Raw genomic sequence first — 11771 nt, 5'->3', positions numbered from 1 at the left:
GGAGCGGGGGGATGAGGAGTGCCCCCAGAATGCTGATTCATGGGGGGGGGACGGACGGACGTCTGAGTGCTCTCTGTAATGCGGGGGGGGGGTTGGGGCGCTTCCCAGAACCCTTTCCGGGGGTCTTGGAGCCGTGCCAGCCCCCCCCTCCACCCACCGACCCAACGGCTCTGAGTCACGGCCCCCCCCATATCCTTTCCCCCACCCCGCGTCCTTGAGGGTCTGACGGGGAAGAACGACCACCGGGCGCTCCCTCGTGCCCCCTCCCCCCACCTGCGCCCCTCCCATGCGACTCCCCGGCTCTCAGCAGCGAACCCCCCCCGTGTGCCCCCCATCCCCGTCTTGCAACCCCCGTGTTCCCCCGTATGCCGCCGTTCCCCACCTTTGTGTCCCCCCATGTCCATATCCCCCACCGCTGTGACCCCCACCCCCCCACAAGGACCCCTCATGTCCTCCTGCCTCCACCCGTGTCTCCCCCACGACCCCCCGTGCCCCCCCGCGTCCCTATGCCCCCCACAAGCGCACTCCCTCCCCCACGGTGCCCCCTGTAGCCCCCCCATCTCCCACCGCCCCCCACCCGTGAGCCCCCACCACACGTCCCCGTGCCCCCCCCCGTGGCCCCCATCCCCCCATTTCCCCCATCCGTCCCCGTGGCCCCCCCATGTGGCCCCCAACCCCATCCCCCCCCACTTCACCCCCCTCTGTGTCCCCACTTAACCCCCTCACTGCCCACCCCACATCCCGGTGCTCCCCCGCGATCCCCCCCCAAGTTGTGCCGCCGCCCCCAGAATCCCCTCCCCGCTCTCCCCCTCCCCTCGCGGACTCTATTTCCCATCTCCCCCCGCGACACAACTCTCACGAGATCCGCTCCAACTCTCGCGATCGCGGCCCCGCCCGGCTCCGACGGCCCCCGCCGCAGCGATGGCCGACCCCAAATACGCGGATCTGCCCGGCATCGTGAGTGCGGGCGGGGGGGCGAAATGGGGGGCGAGGGGGGTGTGGGACCGAGCTGGGGGAGTATGGGGGGGCTGTGGGGTTGGGGCCCAACTGAGGGGTCTGTGGGGTTTGAGGCCCGGTTGTGGGGTGGGTGTGGGGTGTGGGGGTCTGTGGGGTGGGGGGTCCGGTTGTGGGATATGGGGGGGGGTCTGTGGGGTATGGGGGATCTGTGGGGTATGGCGCCTGGTTGTGGGGTTTGTGGAGGCTGTGGGGCTCAATTGTGGGATATGGAGTTTGTGTGGGGCTGTAGAGTTGAGGCCGAGTTGTGAGGTGTGGGGATATGGGTAAGGTGGGGGGTGGGACTCCAGCGTGGGGGGTGGGAGATGTGGGGCCGTGGGGATGGGGCCTGTGGGATTGAGGCCAGGCTGTGGGGTGGGGGTCCAGCTGTGGGGTTGGGGTTCTGCTGTGGGATATGGGAGCTGCGGGGCCCAAGTGTGGGGTCTGGGGGGGGCTGTGGGCTACGGGTTCTGGATGTGGAGCGCGGGTTGTGGTGTGTAGGAGCTGTGGGGCCCGGGTGTGGGGGGGTTGGGGACCCAACCATGGGGTGTGGGGGCTGTGGGATGTTGTGGCTTTGGGGCCTGGATGTGGGGCGTGTGGGGAATTGCTCGGGGGGGACTGGGGAGCCGTGGGCTGTGTGGGGCTGGGTGCCAGAGCTGCCCGTGCCCCAGGCCCGGAATGAACCCGATGTGTACGAGACCAGCGACCTCCCCGAGGACGACCAGGCTGAGTTCGAGGCGGTGAGGCGTCCCTGGGCTGCGTGGAAGGGGAGGGGGGCCCCACAACCGGCCCCACAACCGGCCCCAGCCTCAGCCGTGCTGTGGGCTCTGTGCTGGCAGTGGTGGGATGGTGGCACCGCTGTGCGCCCAGCGCTGCACCGGGGGTCATTGTGAGCAGCGGGACACGGGGGGGCACGTAGCCCTACAGGGGGGCACGTAGCCCTCACAGCGGTTCCCCCCCCCCACCACACGCTCCTCTCCATCAGCAGGCGTGGAGCTGTGGGGTGACTCCCCCCACCCCCAGCTCTCTGCCCCCCCTGGGGCTGCTCCCCCCCAGCCCCTCACCCCCTCCTCACGCCATTCCTGGCTCTGCACGGGACTGACCGCAGTTTTCCCCCCCGCTCCCCCCGCCCGGATGCTAGTTTGCACAAGTAAGCCCTGCTGCTGCTGCTTCTCATTGCATGCCCTCCGCTGTTCCCTTTGCATGCGGTTGCTGTGCAGTGCCCCCCCCATGCCTCCCCCCGCACCCCCCCCCGCTCCAGCCATGGGTCACAGCCCTGCGTTTGATGGGACTGGGGGGTGGTTGGGGGCTCTCCACATCATCCCCACGTGGCTGCAGGGATCTGTGGGGCGGTGCTGCCGTACCCAGGGGTGCTGCTGCGTGTGCCCCCCATCCCCCCCCCTCAGCCACCACTGGCGCAGGGATGTGGGGCCGCCCCATGGGGACGGACCTTCTAACAGCGTTTTTTCTCTCTCCTCTCCTCCTAACTTTGCTCTGCCTTTCTCACCCCTGGGGAACACAAGGAGCTGGTAAGAGCCCGCCCGCCCCTCACGCTCTGCTCCGCTCGCGGGCGCCCACCGCCGCCCCCCCCACCCCACAGCTCTCCCCGCCTCCGTCCCTCTGCACTGCGAGCGTGGGGCTGAGGGGGGGGAGCGGGAGCGGGGGGTGCTCCCGCGGGGAGAGGAGAGCCTCCCATGGCCGCCTGCACGCAGCCCACGCTGCGGTCCTGGAAGGGGTGAGGTCCCCGAAGCTCCGCCGCGGGGCTGGGGATGCTCCGGCCCACAGAACGCATGGGGGGGCTCAGCGGTGCGGGCTGTGGGGCTGCCGGGGGGCGAAGGCTGAGCATGCCGAGCTCCCGTTGCCGGGGCTGCCCCCTGCCCGGGTTGGGGTCGCACTGTGCCCTCACTGCCCACGCAGAGCCAGCGCTGCGTCCCACCGCTGTGCAGCTCTCACCTGGGGGGCGGCCGGGGGGCGCGGGGCCGAGCTCTGCCCCGGCGCTGCCTGTCCCACGCCTGACTCTCCGGATGTAGGGGAGCCCCCCCCCGCCCCGCGTCCTTCACGCGGCGCTCTGCTTGCAGGAGGAGCTCACCAGCACCAGCGTGGAGCACCTCATCATCAACCCCAACGCCGCCTTCGAGAAGTTCAAGGACAAATGGCTGGGCACCGACGGCGTGGGTGAGCGGCGGGCCTGGGGGGGCGTGGGGTGCAGGGGGGGGCTCAGTTTGACGCCTTTCCGCTCCTCCAGATTTCTCCGACCGCATCAGCAAGAGCAGAACGACCGGCTACGAGTCTGGGGAGTATGAAATTGTGAGTGTGCAGCAAGGGGTTACCCACGGAGATCCCCTGAGTGAGAGACCCCCCCCCCAAGTGAGAGGCCCCCATGTCCCCGTGGCGATGCTCTGCCCCAGGCTGCAGTTGCTGATGCTGCGGTGTCGGATGCGTTGCGGTGGAAGTGCTGCTGTCCCTGAGCCCCTCTGCAGGGAGGTGGGATGGAAAGGAGCTGTAGAGTGGGAGCTGTTGGAGGGAGTTCTGCGTTCTGGGTGGAAAGAGGGCGGATTTGGGTCGGTGGTGCTGCAGGATGGCACTGCCCAGCACAGCCCTGTTGCCCTGGAGCTGTTCCCACTTCCCAGACCGGCTTCTGCTTTCCAGACTGGTTTCCACTTCCCTGGACCACTTCCTGATTCCTGGATCAGTTTCCACTTCCCCAGACTGGTTTCCACTTCCCAGGACCAGCTCCTGCTTTCCAGACTGGTTCCTGCTTCCCCAGATCAGTTTCCATTTCCATAGACTGGTTTCTATTTCCTGGACCAGTTCCCAGTCTCCAGACTGGTTTCCACTTCCCAAACCAGTTTCACTTCACAGAATCACAGAATGGCCAAGGTTGGAAGGGACCTCAAGGATCATAAATCTCCAACCCCCCTGCCACAGGCAGCTCCACCAACCTCCCCACACTTCCCTGAACTCATTACTGTTTCTCGAAGCAGTTTCCACTTCCTCAGACCTATTTCTGCTTCCCAGACCGGTTTCTCCTTCCCATTCCGATTCCACCTCCCTGTGCTCTCTGGACACTTGGGGTGAAAATGTGTGGGGAGTGGGAGGGGGGAGGTGGGAGGGGGGGTCAGGACGTGGGCTCAGCACCCCAGGTGGGGATGGAGTCAGGAGAGCTGCGGGTGTAGGGATGGAATTTGGGCAGCTCCTCAACGGGGAGAGGGAGCTGGGACAGATCCTGATGTAGGGATGGAGGAGTCGGGACAGATCCTGATGTAGGCGCAGAATGGACAGATGGATGGACGGACGGACCCGTGGATGGATGGTCAGAAGAATGGGTGGATGGATGGACAGACGGATGGACAAATAGATGAATGGACAGATGGACAGACAGATGGACGGATGGATGGACAGGTGTACAAACGGACAGATGGGTGAATGGAAAAATGGACAGACAGACAAGCGGATGGGTGGATAGATGGACGAACGAATGGGTGGACAGACAGATGGACAGATGGACCCATGAATGGATGGATGGACAGACGGATGGATGGATGGATGGCTGGATGAGTGGGTGGCTGGACGGATGGCTGGAAGGACAGATGGACGGATGGATGAATGAATGGATGGATGGACAAATGAGTGGATGGATGGACGGATGGATGGATGGATGGATGGAAAGACAGACGGACAGATGGGTGCCCCGAGGGCCGGCTGTGGGAGCTTTCATCTGCTGTGCTCAGCTCTGCTCTCGAGGCCGGACCCCCGCAGCAGGAAGTTGTGATGGGGGGCAGCAGCGTTGTGATGGGGCACCGGTCTGATGGTGGGGGTGGGGGGGGGTCTGGAGCAGAGGGGGCTCAGGGGTCGCTCCCCACAGCTCCTGGAAGGGGGTCGTGGGGGGGGGGGGGTCGGCCGCTGCGATGGGATGAGGGGTGATGGCCTCACGGGGTCCGGTCGGGTGTTAGGAACAATTTGTCCTCTATAAGAGGATAAGCGGCGTGTCAGCATGGACTGCCTGGGGGGGTCACTGGCCCCAGAGGTGTTGAGCTGTGGGATGCGGCACCTGGGGACATGGTCAGAGAGCAGGGGGTGGGGCGGGTCTTAAGGATCCCTCTGTGACCTCCTGAGCCCCTCTGTGTCTCCCTCCTGTGACCCCTCAAACCCTTCTGCAGACCCTCAAGCCCCTCTGTGACCCCCCCCCCAGCCTCCCCGTGACCCTGAACCGCTCTGTGCTCCCCTCAACCACTCTGTGACCCCCCCTTTTCCTTTCTCTCCCTGCAGCTGGGAGAGGGGTTGGGTGCCAAGGAGACCCCCCAGCAGCGGTACCAGCGGCTGCAGCACGAGGTGCAGGAGCTGATCCACGACGTGGAGCAGATCCAGGTGAGTGGTGTCACAGAACCAGGACCGGGGGGTGGCACACAGAGCTGGGGGGTGGCACACAGAGCTGGGATGGCACACAGAGCTGGGATGGCACACAGAGCTGGGGGGTGGCACACAGAGCTGGGGGGTGGCACACAGAGCTGGGATGGCACACAGAGCTGGCGATAACTGCCTGTCCCCCCCCAACCCACACAGAGCGCTGTGAAGGAGTCAGCAGCCGAGGAGGAGCTGACGCCCATGGCTTTGGCCCGGCAGCTGGAGGGGCTGAAGCAGCAGCTGGTTTCGTGCCACCTGCAGAAGCTGTTGGGGCCCACCGCTGCCATCGACTTCGCAGACCCCGAGGGCGCCTTGGCAAAGTGAGTGTGGGCTGGGGGGGCAGCGGGGGGAGGCAGCTGGGCGCCCTGCACGGCTTCTGGGTGTGAGAAACAGCTCCGACGAGCCACCAGGCAGAGCGGCAAGCCTGTGTTCCTTATTGCAATTAGCAAATGGCAGCTGTGTGATGAATGAATTCCCCTTCTGCTGCCATGTGCCTGCTCAGCTCAGCGCTGCAACCGCACCATCCGCTCCTCTTCCATTTCCCCACGCGCTCCATCTCCCACCCAGTGCCTTTGGGGCTGTTCTGTGCATTCCCCTGGTTGTGGGGGGGCTGCATCTGCCTCCATCACCCCCCACCTCCATCACCCCACTCTGCACCCCCCGAGTCCCACCCAGCCCCGCTGATCGGAGGGGTGGGCTGTGCTCCACGCGCTGAGAGGTGATCGTAGCCGTTCCACCTGTGGGAGGCATGAGGAGCTGCTGTTCCAGATGCTCTGCGTCAGCATCTGGAGATGTTTTGCTGGTGTTCCTTGCTCGGTTGGTCAGTATGATCACCCTCTGAAGTTAAAGCAACCGCACGGCACAGCGCGGAGCTTAAATACCGGGCAGATTTCAGATAAAAACCCGGGGGGGTCACTCGATGCAGTCAAAGGAAGCAGGTTTGGAAGTGGGATTGGGGGGGGTGTGAGCTGACAGTGCTGAAGTCCCCCCAGCCCCCTGAGCTCAGCCGCCCCACATCTCCCCCCCACAGGCGCCTGCAGCAGCAGCTGGAAGTGGCCAAGTGCAAGAAAGCAGCGCCGGCAAAGAGCCCCCCCAAAGCCCCCGCGCCCACCACCGACGCGCTCACCTTTGAGCTGTTCTGGAGGCCGGAGCAGGACCAGTTCTCCCAGGCTGCCAAGGTGAGCGTGGTGTCTGACCCCCCAGAGGTTGCGCTGCCCCTTTTTGGGGCGGGGGTCCCAAAACCTCCCATCTCCCTGCAGATCGCAGAGCTGGAGAAGCGCCTGGCGCAGCTGGAGGCCATGGTGCGCTGCGAGCCCGACAGCCAGGTGTGGGTTTGGCTCCTCCATGCCCCTCCTGCCCCTCTCCTGTCTCTCTTCTCTGCCCCTCCTGCTCTGCCCCTCTCCCACTTCCCTCCTGCCCCCCTCCTGACACTCTCCTGCCCCCTCCCCCCATCATGCCCACTGATGTGCATTTGCTCCCTGCAGAACCCTCTGCTGGTGGGGCTGAAGGGCACCAGCCTCGTGGTGAGTCCTGCCCTCCGACGATATTGGAGGGAGGGGGGGGCACCGCTGGGTGCTGCTGAGCTGGGTGGTGCTGGGGGGCACCGCTCACCCCATGGCTGTGGGGAGCACCTGACCCCCCTTTCCCCCGCAAACTCTCCATCCCCAGGAGACCGTGCAGATCCTGCAGGCCAAGGTGAACATCCTGGATGCAGCTGTGCTGGACCAAGTGGAGGCCCGGCTGCAGGTGGGGAGAAGAGGGGGAGGTCGGGGGGAGGCACGGGGCCAGCGCCAGCAGTGAGGGGGGGGTCATTGCATGGTTTGACGTCTTATCTGCTGCCCCCCCCCGCAGAGCGTCCTGGGGAAGGTGAATGAGATTGCCAAGCACAAAGCGATCGTGCAGGATGCCGACACGCAGAGCAAGGTGAGAGCAGTGGGGAGAGACCCCAGTGCAAACCACAGTTGGAGGATGGGGGGGGGGGGGGCACTGTGCAGACCGCACTGACCCTCCCACTCCTCCTGTTGTCTCCTCCCGGCCCAGATCCACCAGGTCTATGAGATGATGCAGCGCTGGGACCACATGGCCAGCAGTCTGCCCGACGTGGTGCAGCGGCTGCTGACCCTCCGGGACCTCCACGAGCAGGGTGAGGGGCTGCGGGGGTCTTGGGGGCAGACGTGGGTGGGGGGGGGCTGTGCCCGTCCCTAATGCTGAGCTTTTCCGCCTCCCAGCCTCGCGGTTCGTGCAGGTGCTGGTGCACCTGGACACCACGCAGCAGGAGGTGGCTGCCGCTCTGAAGGACAACACCGTGCTGCTGGCAGAGGTGGGTTCCAGCGGGGGCTTCAGGGCGTTTGGGGTGGGAGGGGTCCCCATTCTGCCCCCCCCGCTCGCTCCCTGCCCCGCTCAGCCCCGTCCCCGCAGGTCCAGAAGACGATGAAGGAGAACCTGGCCGTTGTAGAGGACAACTTTGCTGAAGTAGAGGCCCGCATCAAGCGGCTGCAGAAGTGAGAGCAGCTCCGCGCCCAGCCCTGAGGGCCCGCGCCCCCCCACCCCCCCCGCCTGACGCCCCCCAACCCCACAGGAACCCCTGCTCCTGTGTACCTGGCTGTGCCCCCTGTGCTCCCCCCCTCCGTTCCCCCCGGGGTCGCATGGCCGCCTCTCACACTCGGATGATGCAAATAAACATCGTGGCTCAAAGTGTGTCTGCATTGGCAGCTCTGTAGGGCACGGAGCCCGCGATCCCAGGTCCGCAGGGGCTGAAGGGATCTGTGGGGCCACCCCATCCGTAGCCCCGGCTTGTCCCGGTGCTGGGCACCACTGAGCTGAGAGCAGCCCCCAGGTATCAGTCGGCGCTGATCGGATCCCTCTCAGCCTTCCCTCCCCAGGAGAACCTCCTACACAGGGAAGCCTTCCATCCCCAACTTCTTTGTCAAACCATTGGCCAGTTGGATGCCATTCTCCCTGGCCGTTAGGACTCACTGCTGGCCCACGGTCAGCTTTCAGTCAACTGCTGGGCAACCATTGGTCAACCGTTGGTCAATCCTTGGTCACTCCTTGGTCAACCATTGGCCAACCAGGGCACCGTTGTCCTTTTTGGCCTCTAGGACACATTTCTGGCTCACGGCCAATCGTTGGGCAACCACCGGTCAACTGTTGGCCACTGTCAGCACAGAGCCGGGCCCGGGCCGCCTGGTGGGAGTGAACGTGTCCCAGCCCACAGGCAGTGCACGGGGGGCTCTGGCTGCCCCGGTTGCCCAACTGCTCTCCATCATAGTGGAAAAGTTGCCTCTGTCAGGCCGGGTCCCTGGCTGGTGACTGGAAAAAGGGGAACCCTGCTCTGGTTTTTAAGAAGGGAAGAAGAGAAGAATCAGGAAACACAGGACCTGTGGTGCAGGATGGGGCCTGCAGCCCCATCAAGGACGCAGATTGATCTAAATAACTGTGACAGGTTTTGGTGAGGATGTGGGCAACCTGAACCGTTTAACACTAGCAGCAAAAAAGGATTTCTTAAGTCAGAGAGCTGCAGAGCTCTGGTAGCTTTGTCCTTCCAAGATCAGACCGTAGGCAGCCTGCCAGGCCTGGGACACTGTACTGAGCGTTTTGGTGGGTTTTTTTACCTTTTTAGCAACTGCCAGCTATGAATCTATTCTTCAGTGTGTGTATAAAGGATTAAAGACCATGATGTTTTTTGGAACTTACTGGTTTCTTATTAAGTCCAACACTCACAGCAACAAAGCCTGGGTGCCGTGGGACGGCACAGGAGGGGCCAGCAGCTCTCCTCCAAGGGGATGGGAGCCCCAGCACGGCTGTGCACAGCAGGAGGGTCACGTTTAGTAAGGGAGCTTTAACAAGGAGGTGATGTTCAATAAACCACCTGTGCATACTGTTCAAGTTCTGCACTACCAGCAGAGTCCATGTCTAATTGCCACAGGTAAACCTTGATCTTATTTGCCTCCCTCAAGCCGTATGAGGACCTTTGGACCAGACTTGAAAAGGGCACGGAGGGGTTTCAGCAGTGTTCCATCACCGCAGGCAGCACCACCTCGCCATCCCTAGGAAAGCCCGCAGCTCCTCTGCTGTTTGAGCTTCCTTCCTCCTTGTTCTTGGGGTTCAGGATCCAGCAGTGATTTCATAACCCAAGTATCTCACTTGTGGCCGTGCCTCCTGGGCTCCCAGTGATGAAACTCAACAGCCATTAAATCCAAGAAAATGACTGGGCTAATTGTCCTTGCTGTGCCACCTGCTTTGTTCTGGTAGCAATCAGGCTGTCGAGCTGTGAAGGTTCCTTTCCGGGGCCTCGCCCACTGCCACCGGGTTCCTGAAAAGACTGGGGCTGTTTTGAGCCCCTGGGGAAGCCTGAATGGGGATTCTGCCACTGAAAGGCAACATGAGCTGATTCTCTGCACTCAGCAGTAGACAAAAGACGGCCCCTCTCAGGCCCAGCAGGTTAACCATGCGGTTCCCCTGGCCATTCCAGAGGCACCGCGTGCGGGTTGGCCACCAGTGGCTGTAAATCTCCGCTATTCTATCGCCAGCCCTTAAATCCCGTGCTGTCCTGTAGCTGCTGTTTGCTAATCACAGCTGTGCCGTGTTTTGACTCACACTCCACCAACAACCCCAATTTCTGAAAACGGCCAGTTATGGGATTCCCTTCCTACCTTCAAATTTGAGGGGGCGATGATTAATGAGAGCGGGCTGAGCTCCCTGCTTTATTCTGCATGCTGTCGGTGCTGCGTTCTCAGCCCTTCCTTGGGTTTCTCCTACCCACACTCCGGGATAAACTCCATCACTTTGTCTGGGATCCCGGCCCTCTTATCTTCCTTATGCATTCAGCAAGCTTTGAGCAATTAAGTCACATTCAGAACCAGAACCCAACCAGAACCCAACCCCACCCCCGAAGGGACACCCGGGATGTCACTCAGACCCCACGCACTGCGGTGCACAGATGAGCACTCACACAAACTCCGCTCCAGGAGCAGAGGGAGGTCTGGGGGGGTGGCGGTGGTTCTCACGGGTGGCTGCAGGGCGGTGCGGGGCGGTGTGTGGGCTGCGACCTCACACGGAGCCCCAGATGGAGCGCACCGCATCTCCCCCCCCTCCGATGTGGGGCGGTGTTTGGAGCAGCGCCCCCTGCCGGCGGGGCGGCCCGCGCTTGCCGACCCTTGCATCACCCTCCCGTTCGCCCCGCCCCTCTACTTTCATTGGCTCACTTCTTCGTGACGTCATTACACGACAGGCTGCCGATTGGCCGAAGCTGACGCAGCGTCGTGTCGGGCGAAGGTTATAAAAGGGGAGCGCGGAGGAGGGGGCGGTGCAGAAGCGGCTGAACGGCGGAGGACGATGCGAGGGAGGATGAGCGGAGCGCAGCGGGAGGGGCCGGGCTGCAGGGAGCCGGGACCGGGCAGGAAGGTATGGGGGGGGCGCGGGGGGATTTTCCTTCGGGGATGGGGCGTCCAGGGGTTGGGCTCCCGGGGGGAGGAAGGTTTCTGTGGTGGGGCTCCGGAGCGGGGGGGGAGGGGTTCCAAAGGGGTGGGGTCCTGGGGGGGCTCCGGGGAACGGGCGGGTGTCCGGCTCGGACTCCCGTTGGGTGGGCTCTGCTCTCGGGGGGGGTCTCCCGGGGGGAGATCCGAGACCCCCGCTCGGTGCCGCGGGTGGGGACCCGCCCGGCTCGCGTGACCCCGCTGCCGCCCCGCAGGCATCCAGAAGGAAGAGCGTCCTCGTAGGGCAGCACACGTGAGAGCTGCGGGTAGCGGGGGGGGGCACAGCTCCGTTCTGCTTCTCCCCCCCCTCGTCGCTGTGTCCCGACGTCCCCGGGATTCCCACTGACCGATGGCGGCCGCCGGGGAGCCGCCCTCCGACGAGCCGCCCGCGTGGTTCCTGGAGCTGCAGGAGCTGCAGGAGCTGCTGATGGCGGCGGAGCCCCTCGAGTCCCCCGCCCCCGGGGGGGCGCGGCAGGTGAGCGGCGCGGGGCCCTCCGGGACCGGGACGGACGGACGGACGGAGCCCCATCACCGCTTCCGCCCCGCAGGAGGAAGAGCCGGCCCCGCCGTGGGCTGCGGGGGGCGACCCGGCGTGCCGCGAGCTGGACGAGGCGCCGAGCGCGGAGCTGCTGCGGCTCCTCGGGGCGGACGGCGCCGTCGGCGCGGCTCCCGAGCCCCCGCAGCGCCCCCGGAGCCCCGGCGAGGCGGCCGGGCGGCCCGCGGGGCGCGGCGCGAAGCGGAAGCGCGCGGGCGGGGAGCAGCAGGGCGAGCAGCGGCTGCGGCAGCTGCGGGCGCACAACGAGCGGCTGCGGGCGGAGGTCGGGCGGCTGAGCGCCGAGGTGCAGCGCGTGCGGGCGGCGCTCATCGAGCGCGTGCTCGGCCTGCGCCGCGCTTAAA

At 64.7% G+C, this 11771-nt stretch overlaps 2 protein-coding genes across 2 annotated transcripts; both read left to right on the top strand.

The window, feature by feature from the left end:
* The first annotated feature begins 800 nt into the window (after positions 1-800).
* DCTN2 (dynactin subunit 2) lies at positions 801-8091 on the top strand. Its single transcript, XM_090128541.1, has 14 exons — positions 801-957; positions 1665-1733; positions 3072-3168; positions 3239-3300; positions 5263-5361; positions 5557-5717; positions 6428-6575; positions 6657-6722; positions 6882-6920; positions 7066-7143; positions 7249-7320; positions 7438-7540; positions 7626-7717; positions 7816-8091. Exons 1-14 carry the CDS (start codon positions 922-924, stop codon positions 7900-7902), a joined length of 1209 nt encoding a protein of 402 aa, XP_089984667.1. The 5' UTR covers positions 801-921; the 3' UTR covers positions 7903-8091.
* Positions 8092-10672: 2581 nt separating this feature from the next.
* On the top strand, positions 10673-11770 carry DDIT3 (DNA damage inducible transcript 3). Its single transcript, XM_090128543.1, has 3 exons — positions 10673-10803; positions 11090-11349; positions 11423-11770. The coding sequence occupies exons 2-3, from the start codon at positions 11224-11226 to the stop codon at positions 11768-11770; spliced, it is 474 nt and encodes a 157-aa protein (XP_089984669.1). The 5' UTR covers positions 10673-10803; positions 11090-11223.
* Position 11771: the final 1 nt, after the last annotated feature.

Source organism: Phasianus colchicus, chromosome 33 (genome assembly GCF_987193195.1).
Source record: "Phasianus colchicus chromosome 33, bPhaCol1.hap1.1, whole genome shotgun sequence".
NCBI lineage: Eukaryota > Metazoa > Chordata > Aves > Galliformes > Phasianidae > Phasianus > Phasianus colchicus.
Note: the sequence above shows the minus strand (reverse complement) of the source record. Positions and strands in the feature narration are given on the sequence as shown.

Excerpts from the sequence above, each read along its gene's own strand:
- DCTN2 (XM_090128541.1), top strand. The coding sequence starts at position 922 with ATGGCCGACCCCAAATACGCGGATCTGCCCGGCATC. Across the intron at positions 958-1,664 it reads ACGCGGATCTGCCCGGCATC|GCCCGGAATGAACCCGATGT; the intron begins GTGAGTGCGGGC and ends CCCGTGCCCCAG. Across the intron at positions 7,541-7,625 it reads CCGGGACCTCCACGAGCAGG|CCTCGCGGTTCGTGCAGGTG; the intron begins GTGAGGGGCTGC and ends TCCGCCTCCCAG.
- DDIT3 (XM_090128543.1), top strand. The coding sequence starts at position 11,224 with ATGGCGGCCGCCGGGGAGCCGCCCTCCGACGAGCCGCCCGCGTGGTTC. Across the intron at positions 11,350-11,422 it reads CCCCCGGGGGGGCGCGGCAG|GAGGAAGAGCCGGCCCCGCC; the intron begins GTGAGCGGCGCG and ends TCCGCCCCGCAG.